Source organism: Plectrocnemia conspersa, unplaced genomic scaffold (genome assembly GCF_051122295.1).
Source record: "Plectrocnemia conspersa isolate PC_06_02 unplaced genomic scaffold, ASM5112229v1 ptg000005l, whole genome shotgun sequence".
Classification (NCBI taxonomy): Eukaryota; Metazoa; Arthropoda; class Insecta; order Trichoptera; family Polycentropodidae; genus Plectrocnemia; species Plectrocnemia conspersa.
Genome location: NW_028277169.1, coordinates 29,328,372 through 29,347,892, shown reverse-complemented (window position 1 = coordinate 29,347,892; position 19,521 = coordinate 29,328,372). Strand labels below are relative to the sequence as shown.

Sequence of the window (19,521 nt, the reverse complement as noted above, 5' to 3'; positions counted from 1 at the left end):
TTCCCCCCCTTTTGTGGTACTTCATTGAGCCTAATTTTTTCATATGGTAACATTGTGACCTGCTGTCAAGAATTTAAGGTTACTTTTGTATTGGCTTTATATATAATACTTATTTGTAAATTTACATTTATATTAAATAAATAACTGCAAGTTATGGTTATTTTATTTAATACAACTAAATATACTTTCATTAGATGTTTTTCAACTCAAATTAGACCTACGTCATCTCAAGTCTTAACATCCTATATAAAACAATGCAACGAACCTCCTTGGACGTCTTATTTTGTGAAGGTTACACAATTATAATGTCTATTAGTATTATGAAATATTTATTAATTATTGTTGAATATATTGTAGTATAGCAGCATTAAGGACGACCAATTCGGTTTAGCGAACTTCAATTGGAAAGTAGGGAAGTCTAATTATCAAATTTTGAGAACTGGATGCTATCCGTACATAAAATATCACTGTTCAAGGAGAGAATATTGCGATTTGACACTTGAAAATAATTTTATGAGAGTGATCAAAATTACTAATTTAGGTAAATATCATTTTGTGATTAAATATTGTAATGCTTGAGTAATACTTAAAAATATATATCAATTAGGTATTCCCTGCTTACTATATGGAATGGCAGCTATATTTCTTATCAAACATGAAGAAATAGTTCATACCGATTGCGGTCCGGTTACTATTTATTTTTTGATGGCTGAACATAAAGGATCACTATTTTAATGTATACATATAGATGTAGTAGTTAGTTGATGAATAAATATTTTTTGCGATATGGGCCATTTTTAATATTCAAGAGCATGATTTATATCTAACTTCAGATAACATGAAATGCAATTTAACAGTTATGTTGCTTATACACTATCAAAGTTCCCATTAGTCAAAAGTTATCTCTCTTGCCAATTTCCCGTGACACCTCAAGTATTGTCCTAATTTATTTTAATTGTTATTGCATTTTTGCATGCTGAAAATGTTGCAAAAGCAAAACGAAGATAAGCAGTGTCTATAATTTGAATAGTTTTGCGTTTAAGCGCATCTTTGCGTCATTGTCGCCCCTATGGTAATGAAAAATTCGGTATTTTTCTATTATCAGTATAGAGGAAGTAAATTTATGAGCATGAAACGAAAAATCCAATGGTTCTTCCTGTTTTGTAGAATATAATTAAATATACGAATTGCGTTATTTAATAATATTATTTATCTAATTATACTAGTTAACGTGTATTTTCATTATTAAATATATTAAAAACTTAAAGTTCTACCATTTTAAAAAAACACATAATTAAAATTTTGCCCATAGCCGAAATTAAGCATTTTATTTCATATTCTGTTTAATATCAATACATTATTTTAATCAGCGCTAACTTCTTAAGATCTTTATGTTGACCATACCTAAAATTGTTGCATGTTTTTCTTCTTATGTAGTGGGGGCAATATCGAACACACTTTCTGTAAATTTTAGTAGTTTTATTTTTTAAATATTGCGAAATATATGTTTTTGGAATAAATTAACTTCGGAATTATACAGAAAAAATAATAACATCGTTTTATAAGCAAGAATAAGTTAACTGACATTTGAAGCTGTTTATGGTTTGTATGATTATTGAAACTCATTTTTAATATACATTTGTTCGTTTTTAATATACATTCGATTTTTGACAAGAAAACTGTAATAATTGAAAAATACGGCTAAATAATGGTTTGATAGATATATAATACATTATTAGATAGTACACGCATGACATAGTCTCAAATGCGTTTATAATATTTTTTTGGACAACAAGATTATAATGTAAGTAAATTTATGTCAGATTTAATTTTTACACATTATTTTCCTTTTGGATCATATTAGATAATAATTTTAATAAAACATATATATTAAGTTGCAATTGAAATGTGTTACTTGTGTATATACGATTTATGTATATAAATATACATTTAAATGGGTAATATATAAAATAATTGTTCTATAAATCGAATTGTTGGTGTATTAGTCAGAACAGTGAACCCCTTATGAACAATTCTCTGCAACGAATCCTTTACCGAAGATTTACATTACATTAATGCATAAACAATTAGTTTTATAAAACAAATTATATATTTATATGCACTTATATCTGTTAAATAACACCCACATTAAAACTTATTATACTTGCTGCAAAAAATGTCAGTTATCATGATTTTAAGTTATTCAGTGTTGCAATATGTAAAAATTTAATCAACATCTATTTTTTATCATTATTATCAGAAATTCATATCGAAGTATAAACTTCGATATGAATTTCTATGCGTGAATTGTTTATGCATTAATGTAATGTAAATCTTCGGTAAAGGATTCGTTGCAGAGAATTGTTCATAAGGGGTTCACTGTTCTGACTAATACACCAACAATTCGATTTATAGAACAATTATTTTATATATTACCCATTTAAATGTATATTTATATACATAAATCGTATATACACAAGTAACACATTTCAATTGCAACTTAATATATATGTTTTATTAAAATTATTATCTAATATGATCCAAAAGGAAAATAATGTGTAAAAATTAAATCTGACATGAATTTACTTACATTATAATCTTGTTGTCCAAAAAAATATTAGAGAATAAGCTAATAAATAAATAGGAAAGAATAATCTTTCCTATTTATTTATTAGCTTATTCTCATAATGAAGTATCCTATTTTTTTATATTATTAATGTTAAATTTTTAAATGCAGTTATAATATATTTTTGAGATATATGACATTTAAAAATTTTATTAATTAATTTTGATTAACCTTTTTTGAATATTTAAAGAAATAGATCAATTATAAATTTTGACTTGTAATTTTTGATTTTGTATTATTTTCAGGAGAGGAGATCTTCAATAGAGACTGATATTACAATCTATGAAAAATTGGATGTATTTTTTGATACACTCATATGTATTCTGTCAATTCAGGTAAGTTAAAATAAATATATTTTGTTGGACGTTTATGAGTTACCTATTTTTTATGATCTCATTTGTCAGTTGTGTTGATCTGTGTTATTATTACGACACATACTTTTTTCAATACATCGAAATCAATTGTTCCATTGTTGTGAAATTTCAATAGACCTTTTTTACAATAATTGAGATGTCGGCTCCAAACTAATTTGTAAGTTATGTTTATTGATCTGAGATTTGTATAAACATACAACAATTAAACAATGCTTTATCTTATCACATGTTTATAAATTACAATTGAAAGATCTGGTACTATTATGCAATGTTAAATGCTTTTTATTATTCATTTTATCGCGATTAAAAAAGGATATGAATATTTAATGATGTATCGTTGACAAATCTCATTTTTTTTTATCAAGGTGTATTTTATTTTACTATCGGATTCTCGATAAGACTTATTAAAACAAATAGATTTTTAAACTTTTTATTTATTGAATTACATCTACGCAGATATCTAATAAAAATTAAATATAATAAATATTACTGAGTGGATGAAATTAAGCAGTCATTTTGTAAATAATTGTACAAAACAGTTTATTGGGGATAATTAAATGTTAGTTATATATTTACAATAAACTATTCTTGATTTTTATTAGTGCCAAAATATCGAGTGTTTTTTCCTTTCATCTATTTTCGTCAAAAAAGTATTGCCTAACGGAATTTTTTTAATGTTATTTTAGGAATCAGTCTTTTTCGACTTATATTATAGTTTTAATATTTATATTTTAATCATCCATGTATGATTAGAAAAGAAAGTATTTTTATTTTTTAATTATTTATTATAAAAATATTAGAAACGAATTTTAAAAATTATCAAAATTTTAATGTAACCATAAAATTCATGGGGTCTCGATTTTTAGCATTGAGGAACTATAACATAGTCTATTACGAATAGATTAAAAAAATGCGATTTAATCTGAATACAATTATTCCACGTTCTTGAAATGTATAACGGTCCATTATTTATTGTAGAATTTTTACCTCGCTTTGATACACAAACACACTGTTGGGTTCTCGTTGAAATTAGATGCCATTCGAAAAAATAGTTATATTTAATTATATGGTCATAATTGTAACTTAACACTTGTACTTGAAATTTTAACCACAAAAAATATAGGGACCATCCGTAATTGTTGCACAAAACTAGTTGCGAAGGACTTACTAAAAGGTCCCAATAGATGAAAATATTCATTTTATTTGTATTTTTAACCATAAAATAAAAGATTACTCTGCTGTACAATCTTATCTGTTGCATCTTCATATGCATCAGTGGAAATATTTAATTCGTGTTGCTCTCGTTAATTGGTAAAGAATGACTATCGCGTTTAGTTAACCTTCGCAGTGACACTAAACAAATTAGAACCACAATAACAATACACAACAAAACGCGTTTTACCGATTTCAAAAATGATATTGTTTTTTTTTAATTAATCACGTTTCTCTGTTCTATCATATCGCACGTATTGATACTGATGAGTACAAAAAGTCCTAGAATTTTATGTGAAATCATTATTAATCGTGTTTCCCATATTTTGACGTGTGGTGACTTATGAATCACTGTTGTGATTGTTTTTTTACGTCAATGTTAAAAAATTCAGGAATATCACATTTTATTGCAAACGATTATAAATAGTCATCGTATATCATAATGATTATGACGTTTTATTTATTATACTATAAATAAAACACTAGTATCATATTTTTAATGGCATTAAAACTATTCACGATAATTCAGAGAAAATTTAAACTTATTGCTTATTAGTTATATCCTGTAATCTATTTTTATGAAATGGGATGACTCGTTAAGTGTCATTTTTCGGCAAGCGTTTGTTAATCCAGCAACCAAGGAACGTCATTTCATTTTTATCCAGGGGGGATGGGCAAAAGTTTGGCAGTTAGTGTTCGCTTTATTTAATATTTCCATTTAACTATGATAATTCATGGTATTTCATTAAATGACATGCATATTTCTGGATAAATTCAAGGTTTAGAATCCACGTCAAAAGCAATGAAACCGTGCCGTCGCTGTCGCACTGGAAACGCTCGGTTATCTAGCGTTCATATTAAGACTTTTTTTAAATAATATTACGACTTATAATAAATGAGAATATAATGAAGCATATCTAAACCAAATTTTGACCAATATCCCTTCTCATAAGTCAAAAATCCACGTAAAAAGCATTAAAATCGTACCGTTGCCGTTGCAGTGGGAATGCTCGGTAACGAGCATTCCTACTGCAACGGCGCCGATACGATTTTATTGCTTTTGACGGGAATTTTTGACTTCTGAGAAGAGATAATTGTTTTTGCGCTCTTCTATTGACCAAACTTCGGTTTCAATATATTTTGATCATTACTTAAAAAAATATAAAATTGCGCCATCACTATATAAATATTTAAAAAATCGTACAGTGTAGCCAAATAATCTTTATTAATTTAACTCTTTGGACGAGGAAATCAACTAAAGTCGCCCAATTGATTTTTTTTATCTCTTTACGCAAAAATTAGTAAAAAAAATGTTTTTAAGAAAATACTTTTTTTTGTGGATAAACATTAAATATCAATTTAAATAAATAAAAATTAAAAAAATAGATTATTTAAACACAGAATTAAGGTAAAATTTGCATTAAAAAAAAAACAATTTTATATTTATTTTCGATTAACGCGTCCAAAGGGTTAAGTAAAAGCTTTTATTATTGCTCAAAATCGTTGCTCACAAAGTAAATCAAGAAAATTATTATAAGGCAAGTTACTTGTTTCCAAATAAAAAGTTCTCCTTCGAGACACATAATTAACGATGCGAACAAAAACCATGTTTCTGGTACACTAAAGACTGCCGACAGGGATTATGATCATATTAACCTCCTTGAACCCAGTGCGTATTGCAATGTAAAATAACTTTATTGCTTGCTTTTGAACCATTTTCGATTTATTTTCACTGAGCCCTTTTGTACATAACAGTGTACATCATATTATTTAAAAATAACCATATTATTTCAAATTACAAAAAAATATTCTTCATGCCTATTTAATGTAAAAAATTAAATATTTTTATGTCCTTATGTACCTAATAAAATAATTAAGCAAAAATATTTTTTTCACGAAAGATAAAAATTCAGGTCTGGGGAGGTTAAGCAACTTAGTAAATGTCTAAGGAGCGGCAGAGTTTTTAATAAACAATTTATCACATTTTTTGTGGGTCAGGGTCAGGGCTATTGTGAACGTCACCCTTTTATGAAGTTTTATTTATTTATTATTATTATTTTTTTTATTATGACATTCCACTTAAACATCGTTTATTATTTTAATACACGCGATATTATTTATAAACATTAACATTAATCCATGAGATTAGGGAAATCTGAGTAAATCTTATCTATACATTGAATTGGGTGATGAAATACAATTTTTATGACTGGGATCTTATCAACACATTCTTGACAATTTCATTAAGACAAGTCAAGATAATTGAGCTATTTATTGTATAGTGTTTAGTGAGATATTACGAATTTCCGCGGCGCGTTTTAAACTAGCCCAACTTCCTCTTAATTTTCATTGTCAATTTCAGAGGTAAACGACCAAATTCGCAATAATAAAAAGGAGTCATTCTCCGTTGGCGCCAATTTGCATGCGTTTAATAAGGTCACCAAGGGCTACCCAGAAGGCGAATTAGACATCTCACCATTTAATGATCTCAGATGAGTCAAATTATAATTTCGCTTACGGAAGCAGTGACTGTCAACTGTTTGGTATGGGAACTAACTTTACTCTTAATAATTGTGCCACGGCCTTGTCGATATCACTTTCAATTTCACACTAGTTGCATCCTCGCTAATTGCAGCTGTGACGCATTTAAGAAAAATAAAAAATATGTTATGCATAGGGAATATCCCATATAATAGTAACTTATGGTAATTACACATTAAATTAGGGTACCAATTCACAAAATAATTATAAATTAAAATTAAATATTAATTTATAAAAATCTCACAGTACATGTAGCCGCGTAGCAATATTATTTTCGATCTTTACTTAAAAAGATATTGTAAATAATGCGTTAAAATTTTAATTAAAAATGGCGCTTAAAAATTATTTTTAAATTTTGCTGGTTTTGGCGTAGCAGGTAGATAGGAAATTGTGAAACTCTAACAATAATGGTTACGATGTTAAATTTCGTGAAAGGCGTTCGCTACCTGCTCAGTGGTGATATCCGGGACTGACCGTTTTTTATGGTACGTTTAAACGTTTTTATAGCCATTCCTTTTCGATATTATTGATCTTGTGAATGGATTTTGGCCGAGAGATGCAAATATGTGTTTTATTGTTCTACACTGTAAGAACTACTCATATTGTTAATACATTTTAATGAAATTTATGAGTTTTATGCCACTTTTAACATGTTTTGCATAACTAATCTCGACGCAACAGTTATGTGTTGTCTTTACATTACATTTGAGATATCTGTATATACTTACATAACTGAGGACATAAAGCTACTAAAATTTGAATTTATATCTCTTCAGTAAGATGTATGATATTTAGGCATTTTATGTTAATACATAAATTTAGGTTTGGATAATTCTAGCAATAGATGAATTATTTCGTCTCTTGTAATATTTTTCAGTTTTTTAAGTTAATTTATTTTGGGTTGTTGATAAAATTTTTTTAATAATAATGTTACTCCACTCCGAGCAAGCGTATATTATTAAAGTTATTTTTTTGTCTAAATATTTTTTTTTTGTTAATATTGCTTTTAATGTTGATATAACAGCATTTTTTGTGGAGCATATAAGCTAATATAAGCTTATGGTTTAGATATATATCTAAATAAATATGTATTTTTAAAAATAATTTTCAAATATTATTTTTTGCGTTTAATATTGTTAATATAAAAGTGATGCTTAACATTTAAAGTAATTTGTGTTGATTAGCTATTAATATATAAATTTCGTTTCAACTTTTATATTTGTCGGTCTTAAGGCCTCGATTGCGGCAAACATTTTGTATACATTTGATTTGCAGCTAAGCTTTGACGATACATACCTTTGAGTATCTAATATATTTGTTTTAAAAATCAATGATTTGATTAAGTACATATCTTTTATCTAAATTAATTTAATAGTAAAAGAGAATTTATATGTTCATTGCACAAATTATAGGTAAAAATAATCTGCAACCGTATTTAATATTTTCTTTACTATAAATTACATTATGAACAATATAATCGTAGGGTTCTGCCAAAAGAGTTACTATTTAAATTTGTTTATTGTAACGAAAAATTACTGTTTTATGTTATATGATTATACCGCTTTTTAAGTCCAATCTACCAGAACTATATGATTTATAAATTAATATGCGTTACAGTAATAAATTATGTAGATATACTTGTTATTATTTTATTATATTAACTATGATAAAATACTTATTTATCCTGCTTTTACCCTTGACTATCCTTTACTTAAAGTTTATGATACCTTTCTTTAAACCTTGAGCAGCTGAAACGTTACCATTTTTAGATACACACTCTCCGGCTATCAATCGTTGTTTGTGTAGCGATTATTAACCTTGTAACCGGCGAGTAATATCAAAAAAGGCATTGTGTACACACTCCATAAATTATTTAGAAACAACCCAAATTACCAGTTTTTTTCATAATGACTTAATGGCATTGAGCCGCCCAGATAAGCGTGCAAATTGAGGTTAAGAACGGAGAGGAGGCGATGTGTTATTATTTTTTTTTCTACGCGTGAAAAGTTTGACAACTGCTGCATTGACGTTAATACCATTTTCGTTTGTTCCGCTATAAAAAAATGGTCGCACATTGCAGCGCATCAATTAATTGCGAGCCTTCCGACTGCTTGCAGTCTCGCAGGTTCATTCCAAACGCGATCGTCGAGGAAATTGGTCAGAGGCGATCGCTTGGACTGTTACATTGTTTTGTTTTTATTCGGTTTGATCGTTGCAATGGAGCTGAAGCGTTCCATTAGGAACATCATTTTCCCGATTTTCCTCAGCGTTCTGCTTGGTATTGCATTTTTGCCGGATGCTGTGCTATCATGGCCGTTTTTCAAGTATGTAAAAATTGTTTTAAAGTTTATATTTTTAAGAGCAGTGTGTCAATGACGGTTGTATTTATTTATTTAAAATCGATTATGAAACATTTTTAAAATTAAAAATGTAAATATACCACCTGCGTATACTACTTTTGTACGTAATAACTTGAAACTCGAAAGGTTAAGAAAGTTGTCTATATATTCATATTGTAAGATGTTGTAATACTGTATTATGTAGTATACAGATTTGCAATTTGCACAATTTAATTTCATATAAATGAAGAGATAATGAATATCTTTCTATGAAAAATAGTAGTGTTGGTAATCTTCGATAAACTATATTAGTAGTATTTTCCATTTATTTGATATTGTTTTAATAAGCAATCTCAAATACTCAATATTGACAGAATGTTATGGTTACATTAGAACGTTAATTGACGACTATTATGATAATATAATATTGATTCTACTGCAGAAAAATAAAATTTGTCTATTAGTATATGGCTTTGTTATTAATAAAAGTTTTTTAAAGACTTAACAAATTTATTAAACTTATTTTAAAATATTTATGAAAAAGAAAAACACATGTAAACTTCCTTATTAAAATATTGATAAAATACAATCAACACGACGTGACTTATCAATATTGTATATATTCGTGATTTTTGTCAAGTATGTTCGTCCATCATGGTAAACGTACTATTTCTATAGAAACAAAAAAAATCGTATGTTCTGTACCATTGTAATAAAATTTTATTGTACCACTATATTATTGGATTTATAGTGATTATTCATACAATAGTTAACCGGTATGGTACAGTGCGATTATTTTAACCATATTTAAATAAACAAACACTTTGACAATATGTGTTAATATTCTATAATGTAATTTAGTAAAAAACACTGACTTTTAAAAAAAATGATCTTAGAATATTCATAAAAAATAATTTGGTAATTTTTCTTTCCCATTTCAATTTTATTTATTTATGTAATTTCTAATATATTATTATATAAACTAAAATAATCAAAACAATTGTAGAATAAATTAATATATAAAATAACATCTAAGCAATTATTTATTTTACTCTTATTCTAGATAATGTAGATAAAAAGTTACCTGAAATAGTTAATACTCTCTCATTAGCTTAGTCTTTTACACTTAGTCTACTTGTTTTTAGGCTTCGACTAATGAATATAATATATAAACTTTTTCAGAAAGTATTTCCTGATTTTATATTATTTCTTCATGTTCCTTATGGATATTTTTATAGATTATTAATAGTTTCTATAATACATCAGAATCTGTTTCCATACAATCACTTTTTAAATGAATTTTTATGGATTCTGCAAATAAATATATTAAAAGAGTCCGCGCGTTCCGGTGATGTACATTCAGTGTACATGTATAAATTAGTGAAAAAATGTCATTTTAAATTGAGCACCGCGAATATTATTACGAGTTTTTCAGTCGAAGCGTATCAATTTTTGTAATATAAGTATTTAAAACCTGTAAATGCATTAGACATCACAATTATTCTGTATAAATGGAGCGAGTGAATGTACAAATTGCTTATTTATAAAAATAATAATAAAAAATCTTCTGTAAGCAAACTTCACTCATACGTTTGTTTGTATTAGTAAATCAATACCTAGTAGACAGAATATTCATTTTTATTAATGATGATTTTATATTTTAATTATCTTATTTAATATGTGCATGGCAGAGATTAATTTAAAACTTGAAAATGATATATAATTTATAAGATATTCACATAAGAAGATAACATGTACACTCGGTGCACATCACAGTAAAAAAGTTAAGTTTATAGATCGTTTAGTAGTATATTTATTTAAAAAATTTTTTTAAGCTTTTCTATATACATATTTATTAATTAAATAGTGATGTACAGTATAAGGTATTTTTTTTAATTTCTCTACTGTAAAACTCTGGCAGTTCTAATCCAAAGTATATGTTTTTTAGTTTAACATAATAAATTAAAATTAAAACCCGGCTTATTATTTATTTTTGTTAGGTGCTTTTGACATTTTAAAATTTTTCTGTAACTTTATAATTTATTGCAAAAATATATAGAAAAAGGATTTTTAACAAGAATATTATTATATTTAATGCCAAAATTGTATTTGATTTTCTAATGCTAGGTAAAAGCAATTTCTTAAATCTAAAAATAACATAAGTGTACTTGTGACTTGACCTCAAGTATTTTTTAAATTTTGTGTGAGTATTTAAACTATTTATCAAATAACTAATACTGTAATAATGTGCATTGATAGGATACTACCTGACGTGGCAACTCTAGATATTTAGACATGTGAAAATTTACTTGTATTTTTATTTTGTAATTTATAACAATAATCCATTGTTTTATAATAGAAACATATGGATATTTAATTTGATAATTTTTTATTTTCAATAAATATATATTTATTTATAAAAATAAAACTGCTATAGATTTTAGTACTATAGCTTAGTAATTATATAATGTATTTAACATTTTTATTACTGTGATGTACATCGAGTGTACATGTCATTTTATAACGTGAATATCATAAACGTGTTGACTAAAATGTGAGTAAGTTAGGTAAGTTAGGTATTCTGTGTTACACTAAATTAATATACATAATATAAGTAATTATAGAAAAAAAGTAACAAAAATTAAAAAAATAAACTTTCAATTTAGCTAAATTCAGACGAACATATTGCTAGTCAGATTATTTTGCTTAACACAATGGTGATATTTTTCCATTTTAAATATATTTTTTTTAAATATTTTTACACGTATAGTGAGTATACATCACCGGAGTTTTTACTTTTTTTTAGCAATGTAAAGAGAAGATCAATGTATTTAATCGAAAAGACTATATATTGTTAGAAATAGCCAACGATAATTCTATAAAGGACATAGGTAAAATAAGATTCTCCCACAGATTTATTAAAACTGTCGATAGTAAAAAATCTGAGTCAAATGTAAAAACACATTTATCAAATCAATATTTATTAAAAAAATGAAAATGCAAAAAGTAAAACAATTCAAATAAATTCAATACGTAATATGTACCTTAATCTATTATACTTAATAATATAATGTTTTTTAATATTCTGTAAAATGAGTTTAAAAACTCAGATGAAATATGTACATATATTTTTCAAAGTTAAATTTTGATCTATTTTCCTAAAATATTAGAAAATAATTTTATTATTTTTTTTATTTTATATCAAATTATATTTAGTGCAAATATTTATATATTTTTATATGATATTTATGATTACTGATAATGTGGGTTCATTGGAGTATTATCAATAGGAATATATATATGATTTTATCGCATTATTATTAGATATAATATTTGCAAATACCTATGTATTTATCATAAAGAATGTACATATTTGCTTTTATAAAGGTAGATGACACTGAGTTACTTTTCTTAAATTTGCGTTAAAAGTATCAATTTGATTTTTTTTATGACACTATGGATTGCTAATTTTCTGTTCTTTAACGTAATCGACTTACATATTTAATGAATATGTTTAACTATTTTTTTATAATTTTTTATTTAATGCGTAGCATATATATATACTATGTGTATAATATATACATGCCTATGTATATAGTTTGTAATTAAATTAATGAAATAAAAACGATGTTCCTATTTTTTTACTAATCAATTTAACGAACATTACTGCAAATGTTTTTTGTCTTTATATATATGCTAATATACAGGTTACGCTAATTTAAACTAATTACTGATAGCAATACAAGTTTTTTGGCAAAACAGAGGCAAAAGTGCAATTATATATTTATCATTGAGCCAATACTTTTGGAATAATGTGTTTATGTTTTTTATGTTATACTTTATCTGTTTAGTTTTGTTTTATAATATTATAATGCTACATATTATATTTTTACAGACTTCCCAGATCTATTTTTGTCATAAACTCACCTTTTCACTATCTTGTAAACTCTAAAGTAAGAGACCAAATGTTCAAAGTGTACTGGAACTCGCCAACCTTTCAATGTCGTCCTCACGGCATTCTATTTGACGATATCTTCGAAAAGTATGGAATCAGACAGAATGAAAAAGATTCATTCAGAGGAAACGAAATAGCCTTACTTTACGATCCCGGCAAGTTTCCAGCGTTGCTTAAAGATCCAAATACCAACGACTACTTCTATAGAAATGGAGGAGTGCCTCAGGAAGGGAACTTGGATGAACATCTGAAGACTTTCATAGATCATCTTTTGACTCTCATACCTGATGAGAATTTCAATGGTAATTATATTTTTTATAATATTATAGATTGAAGTTGTTTAAATAATAATTATATTTTTTTCAGGCGTGGGTGTTATAGATTTTGAATCTTGGCGTCCTGTATTCAGGCAGAACTTCGGAAGTTTGCAGCCTTATAAAGATGTTTCTTATCAGATTGAAAATAATAGGCATCCTTTGTGGTCTCAGAGTCAGATCGAGCAAGAGGCTTCTAGGAGATTTGAGACCGAGGGTAGGAAGTTTATGGAAGAGACTCTCAAAATAGCAAGAAAATTGCGTCCATTGGCCAAATGGGGATACTATGCCTTTCCTTATTGCTTCAACATGAACAACGGTAACAAAGAACCGAATTGTGCTAACAATATCAAGCAAGAAAACGATAAGTAAGATAGGTCGTTAAACTTCATTGTGATAATGATTCCATATGTTTTAAATATTAATCTCATTTTAGAATTCAATGGCTGTGGAACGGATCAAATGCGATTTTCCCATCTGTGTATTTGCCAAAGGATAGATTGAACGCTAAAGAGAGATTGCAGTTGATTCAAGGAAGAGTAACAGAAGCAAAGAGAGTTGCGTCTAAAACATCGGAAAAACCATTGATTTTTCCTTATATGTGGTACAAGTATCAAGACGTTCCTGAAGAATTCATCACAGAGGTATGATTAATTGATTAGTAAATTCTATATTATTTGGTAATGTGTTTTTTTATTGTATTTATAGGATGACCTTTTCAATGGACTTGACCATATGAAAAAATCTGGATTGGCTGGTGCTATAATTTGGGGAAGCAGTAATGATGTTAATAGTAAGGATCGCTGTCTTAAACTAAGGGAATATATGGATACTGTTATAGGTCCTGTAGTTCAACAGTTTGTAGCAAAACAAACCGGAAAATCTGATCTTGAACCTGAAATTCCTGAAGAAACTTATGTTAATTAGCTTTATAAAATTGTATATAATAATCTAGTCATATTATTGTTTTGATAAGTGTAAATAAATTATATTTATGCCATCTTAAAACGATTGATATAATTTAAAAATAAATAAATTTTAAAACATTTATTTTATTTTAAAAAACATTTGTATTAAAACTTGATGTGATATTATTTAAAAATGTGAAGAAAAACAGAAATTTAAAATTATTAAAGATATAATTAAAATTGGTGTTGCCAGTATAAAAAAATGTACGCTTCTTTGTGCGGTTTAAAACTGTTATTTATAATGTTTAAAATACATATATAAATTATAAATTAATTATATATTATTTAATATTAATTTTGAGCAAATTTAATTTAAGTTAAAAATGGTTATCTTCCTATCTTTAATTATTAACATGCGACTATCATAATGTGGTAGTTTTTAAAGATTAAGGGCATTTTATCGTCTGATACAAAATTCCTATTAGGTCTTAAATTGTTTTATGGGTTTAGTGCAGGAGGCGAAATCACTCGGACTCTGCCCCTGATTTGGGGCACATTTTTTGACGCGTTTTAAATCGCGTGTAGGCGCTCATGGATAAAGGCACGTTGAGACCAAGGGAATCAGCTATCGTTTCAGGCCACGTGTCTAAACCTCCATAGCCTTTGGCTCTATGAACATCGACAAACTTATCACAATCTGTAAATGAAATATATTTTTGAAAACGAATAGAAGGCATTATTTAAATAAATTTGTAATTGTGACAATAGATGGCTATGTTGTCTTTTTTAATTATATATTGCACTTAAATTATCAAATAGTGGAAGTGCAAATACATTTACTTAAAATTTTATCAATAAAATGTTAATATTTATTTAAATGAAAAAGGAGGGTAAATATTTTATTCATTTTAATGTATTATTATACATATATTATAAGACAGATATAATAACTGAGATTCACATTATTGCTTCACAACAGTCTTCAGTGAAATTATATTTTTACTATAAATATGATTTCACTAATGAGCCGAGTTAAAATGTATCAAATAATTCATTTATAATTTAAATTATCAATATCTGTAAAATTGTATTTATTCACTGCGCGAATCGATACACTTATGTTCGGAACATTTTGATATGAGGGCCTATATTATGGCCACTGACATGGCCGACGTATTATGGCCAACGATATCTGGTGTGTTACCAAGTGGTCCAAGTAGCGACCAGTCCCAATGCTGCTTAACTTCGGTCGTTGACTACACCAACGCACAGCTTATTTATTTTAATGCACTAATCATTCGATTTAGTGCACACTACAAAGACAATGTTGCTCAATCTAATGTATTTTATTGAACATATATATATATTTATTTAATGCTCATTTTTAATTATTGTATTGCACAAACAATTCGTTTTATAGAACAATGTATTTATTTAAATGTACAAAGTTATTTAATTAACTTCCCGTTAAATCACAATGATTATAAATTACATAATAAACAAATTAAATAGGGTTCTGTCAAAAAGATTATTATTTAAATTGGTTTATTGTAACGAATGATGACTGTTTTATGTTTAATGATGCTAATTTAAGATCATACTGTTTTTTAGTCTGATGTATGATTTATAATTTAATATACTTGTTATTATTTTATTATAGCAATTATCTTTTAATTAAAGTGTTATGATCAACTTTTTTTAAACATTGAGCAGCTGAAACGTTACCATTTTTAGATGGCAACAAATTAAAAAGGTAAGAATTTAAATCAACTTTGGGTCAGAATGAAAATCGAATTTCGGTCAGAATTTTATTAATAGCTCTGACATAATTATGTTATTCAGAGTCAGAATAAATATGAAGTGTTTAGAATAAAAATAGCATACGGTCAGAATAAAAATATAAAACGTTCAGATTTAATGTCAAATGGTCAGAATAAAAATAGTATACGGTCAGAATAAACATATAGGACGATCATGTGAATTAGTTTATTATATATAAATATATTTGGGCAATAAATTATTTATTTTGGAAATATCTTATATAATATTTCGCTCGTACTAAAACTGTCAGAAAACATAAGTGCGAGCGAGCGTTTGTCAGAACATTAAACACTTCATAAATAACTCTCAACGAATCTATTTAATTGTATTTAGGACGCGAAGGTATTCAGAGCGTCAATCGAAGCGGGAATAACGACAGAGCGGCAGCGGAGAGCACGACATGATAATGATCATGTATTATTATGCTTACCATATAATATAGATACTGGTTATTCTTTATAAATACTGACCATTGAACTGTAATAAATACTGATAATTCTTACCATTTAATATAAATTTTGATTAATTAATATAAATTCTGGCCGCTTATATTCTGCCCGTTTAATATAAATTCTGACCCATGATATCCATTAAGAATGGATAGGAGGCAATATAGTATTATTTTTTGCACGCGTGAAAAGTTTGACATTTGCTGCATTGATGTTAATACCATTTTTGTTTGTTCAGCTATAAAAAATGGACCCACATTGCAGCGCATCAATTAATTGTAAGTCTTCCGACCGATTGTAGTCTCATAAGTTCATTCCAAGCACGATCGTTGAAAAAATTGGTCGGAGGCGATCGCTTGGACTGTTACATTGTTTTGTTTTTATTCGGCTTGATCGTTGCAATGGAGCTGAAGCGCTTCGCTAGGAACACGATTTTCCCGATTTTCCTCAGCGTTATGATTGGAATTGCAGTTTTACCGGATGCTGTGCTACCTTTGCCGTTTTTCCAGTATGTAAAATTTATATTTTTTAGGTTAATATGTCAGTGACGGTTGTATTTATTTAAAATCGATAATGAAACATTCATTTTTTTTAAATATAACACCTGGTTTTACTGTTTGTACGTAATAACTTGAAACTCGAAAGGCTAAAAAAGCTCCTTATAATAATATTGTAGTATATATACATATATTAAAACTCAACTTGCACAATTTAATTTAATATGAATATCTTTATGAGAGAACTAGATGTATTATTATTCTTGAATTATCTTTATCAGTAAAATTTTCCATTTATTTGATATTGTTTTAATAAACAATCTTAAATCATAATTAATAGCTTTTATAATAACAATTACATACACACTCTTGACATAATGTAAATAAGTTTTATATGTATATAAATATTTATAAACACATGTACTTATTCATAATTAAATATTGATAGAATGAATAATAATCAGAAGAAGAATTAGGAAATATTAACAACACAACCTGACTCAGTATTGTTCATGTTTTTGTTAAGTAAGTGCATCAATCATGGTATACTTACTATAATATTTCTATAGAAAACAATTCGTATATATTATGATTTTCAGAGGTTCAGAGGTATATTATCAATAGGTATATATATGATTTTATCGTATTATTATTGAATATAATATTTACAAATACCTATGAACTTATTATAAGGAACGTACATATTTGCTTTTATGAAGGTAGATGACACTGAGCTACTTTTTTTAATTTTCGTTATAAGTATCAATATAAAAAATATTTTTTATGACAATATGGATTGCTAATTTTCCGCTCGATAATGTAATTGACTTACATAGTATTAGTTTTTTTATATTATTTTATTTAATGCGTATGCTTACCTATACATATGTAAAATATATACATCCTATTTTTAACAAACATACCTGCAAATATTTTTTGTCCATTTTTCTATTTATTTTTGGCGAAACAAAGTTAAAGTATATATTTATCATAGATAGAGCACATTTATAATTTTCAATATTTTAATAATTTTTACAGACTTCCCAGATCCATTTTTATCATAAACTCACCTTTCCACTATCTCATCAACTCCTATGTAAGAGACTTTCAAGCATTCAAAGTATATTGGAACTCACCAACCTTTCAATGTCGTCATCATGGCGTTCTCTTCGACGATATTCCACAAAAGTATGGAATCACGCAGAACAAAGAAGATTCTTTCAGAGGAAACGAAATAGCCTTACTTTACGATCCCGGCAATTTTCCAGCGTTGCTCAAAGACCCAAATACCACCCGCTATGTCTACAGAAATGGAGGAGTGCCTCAAGAAGGCAATTTGACAGATCATCTAAATACTTTCGAAGATCATCTCCCGAGTCTCATACCTGATGAGAATTTTAATGGTGATTATCTTTTATACATCATTGTAAATAAGAGTTGTTTATATAAATAATATATTTTTTCAGGCGTAGGTGTTATAGATTTCGAGTCTTGGCGTCCTGTATTCAGGCAGAACTTCGGAATCTTCCTGCCATATAAAAACGTTTCTTATCAAATTGAACAGAATAAGCACCCTTCGTGGTCTCAGAATCAGATCGAGCAAGAGGCTTCTAAAAGATTTGAGACCGAGGGTAGGAAGTTTGTGGAAGAGACTCTCAAACTAGCAAAAAAATTGCGTCCATTAGCCAAATGGGGATACTATGCCTTTCCTTATTGCTATAACATGAATGAACATAACAAAAAACAGGATTGTGCTGATAGTATCAAGCAAGACAACAACAAGTAAGATATGTCGTTGAACTTAATTATGATGATGATTCCATATGTTTTAAATATTAATCTTATTTTAGAATCCAGTGGCTGTGGGATGAATCAAATTTGATTTTCCCATCCGTGTATTTGCAAAAGAACAGCTTGAACGCTGATGAGAGATTGCAGTTGATTAAAGGAAGAGTAACAGAAGCAAAGAGAGTTGCGTCTATGACATCAGGAAAACCATTGATTTTTCCTTATATGTGGTACAAATATCAAGATGTTTCTGAAGAATTCCTCACAAAGGTATGATTAATTGATTGTTAAATTCATTTTTTTTGGTAATGTGTTTTTTTTATTGTATTTATAGAATGACTTTTTCAATGGAATTGACCATATGAAAAAATCTGGATTGGCTGGTGTTGTAATTTGGGGAAGCAATGATGATGTTAAAGACAAAGATCACTGTCTCAAACTAAGGGAATATATGGATACTGTTATAGGTCCTGTGGTTCAACAGTTTATAGCAAGACAAACCGAAAAATCTGATCTTGTAGCTGATATTCTTAAGGAAACTTTATAAAATTGTATGAAATAAGCTAGTTATATTAATGTTTTGATAAGTGTAAATAAATAATATTTAAGTCATCGTAAAACGATTGATATAATTTTTAAGAAAATAAAATATGAAACATTTATTTTATTTTAAAAAACATTTTTATTAAACATTAAT

General features: G+C 27.3%; 3 protein-coding genes across 5 annotated transcripts; all 3 read left to right on the top strand.

Moving 5' to 3' along the window:
- The first annotated feature begins 43 nt into the window (after window positions 1-43).
- On the top strand, window positions 44-787 carry LOC148235395 (uncharacterized protein C15orf61). Its single transcript, XM_088186946.1, has 3 exons — window positions 44-291; window positions 358-541; window positions 608-787. The coding sequence occupies exons 1-3, from the start codon at window positions 154-156 to the stop codon at window positions 733-735; spliced, it is 450 nt and encodes a 149-aa protein (XP_088043072.1). The 5' UTR covers window positions 44-153; the 3' UTR covers window positions 736-787.
- LOC148235394 (hyaluronidase Api m2-like) lies at window positions 401-14,407 on the top strand. Of its 3 annotated transcripts, XM_088186940.1 has the most exons (6): window positions 401-541; window positions 2,872-2,961; window positions 12,988-13,349; window positions 13,414-13,729; window positions 13,798-14,005; window positions 14,070-14,407. In XM_088186940.1, the coding sequence occupies exons 2-6, from the start codon at window positions 2,909-2,911 to the stop codon at window positions 14,286-14,288; spliced, it is 1,158 nt and encodes a 385-aa protein (XP_088043066.1). In that variant the 5' UTR covers window positions 401-541; window positions 2,872-2,908; the 3' UTR covers window positions 14,289-14,407. The 3 variants fall into 3 exon arrangements, with proteins under 3 accessions (XP_088043066.1, XP_088043067.1, XP_088043068.1); XM_088186941.1 differs by lacking the exons at window positions 401-541; window positions 2,872-2,961 and adding an exon at window positions 6,734-6,755; XM_088186942.1 differs by lacking the exons at window positions 401-541; window positions 2,872-2,961 and adding an exon at window positions 8,829-9,077.
- Window positions 14,408-16,768: 2,361 nt separating this feature from the next.
- On the top strand, window positions 16,769-19,501 carry LOC148235393 (hyaluronidase B-like). Its single transcript, XM_088186939.1, has 5 exons — window positions 16,769-17,047; window positions 18,075-18,439; window positions 18,503-18,818; window positions 18,887-19,094; window positions 19,159-19,501. The coding sequence occupies exons 1-5, from the start codon at window positions 16,941-16,943 to the stop codon at window positions 19,369-19,371; spliced, it is 1,209 nt and encodes a 402-aa protein (XP_088043065.1). The 5' UTR covers window positions 16,769-16,940; the 3' UTR covers window positions 19,372-19,501.
- Window positions 19,502-19,521: the final 20 nt, after the last annotated feature.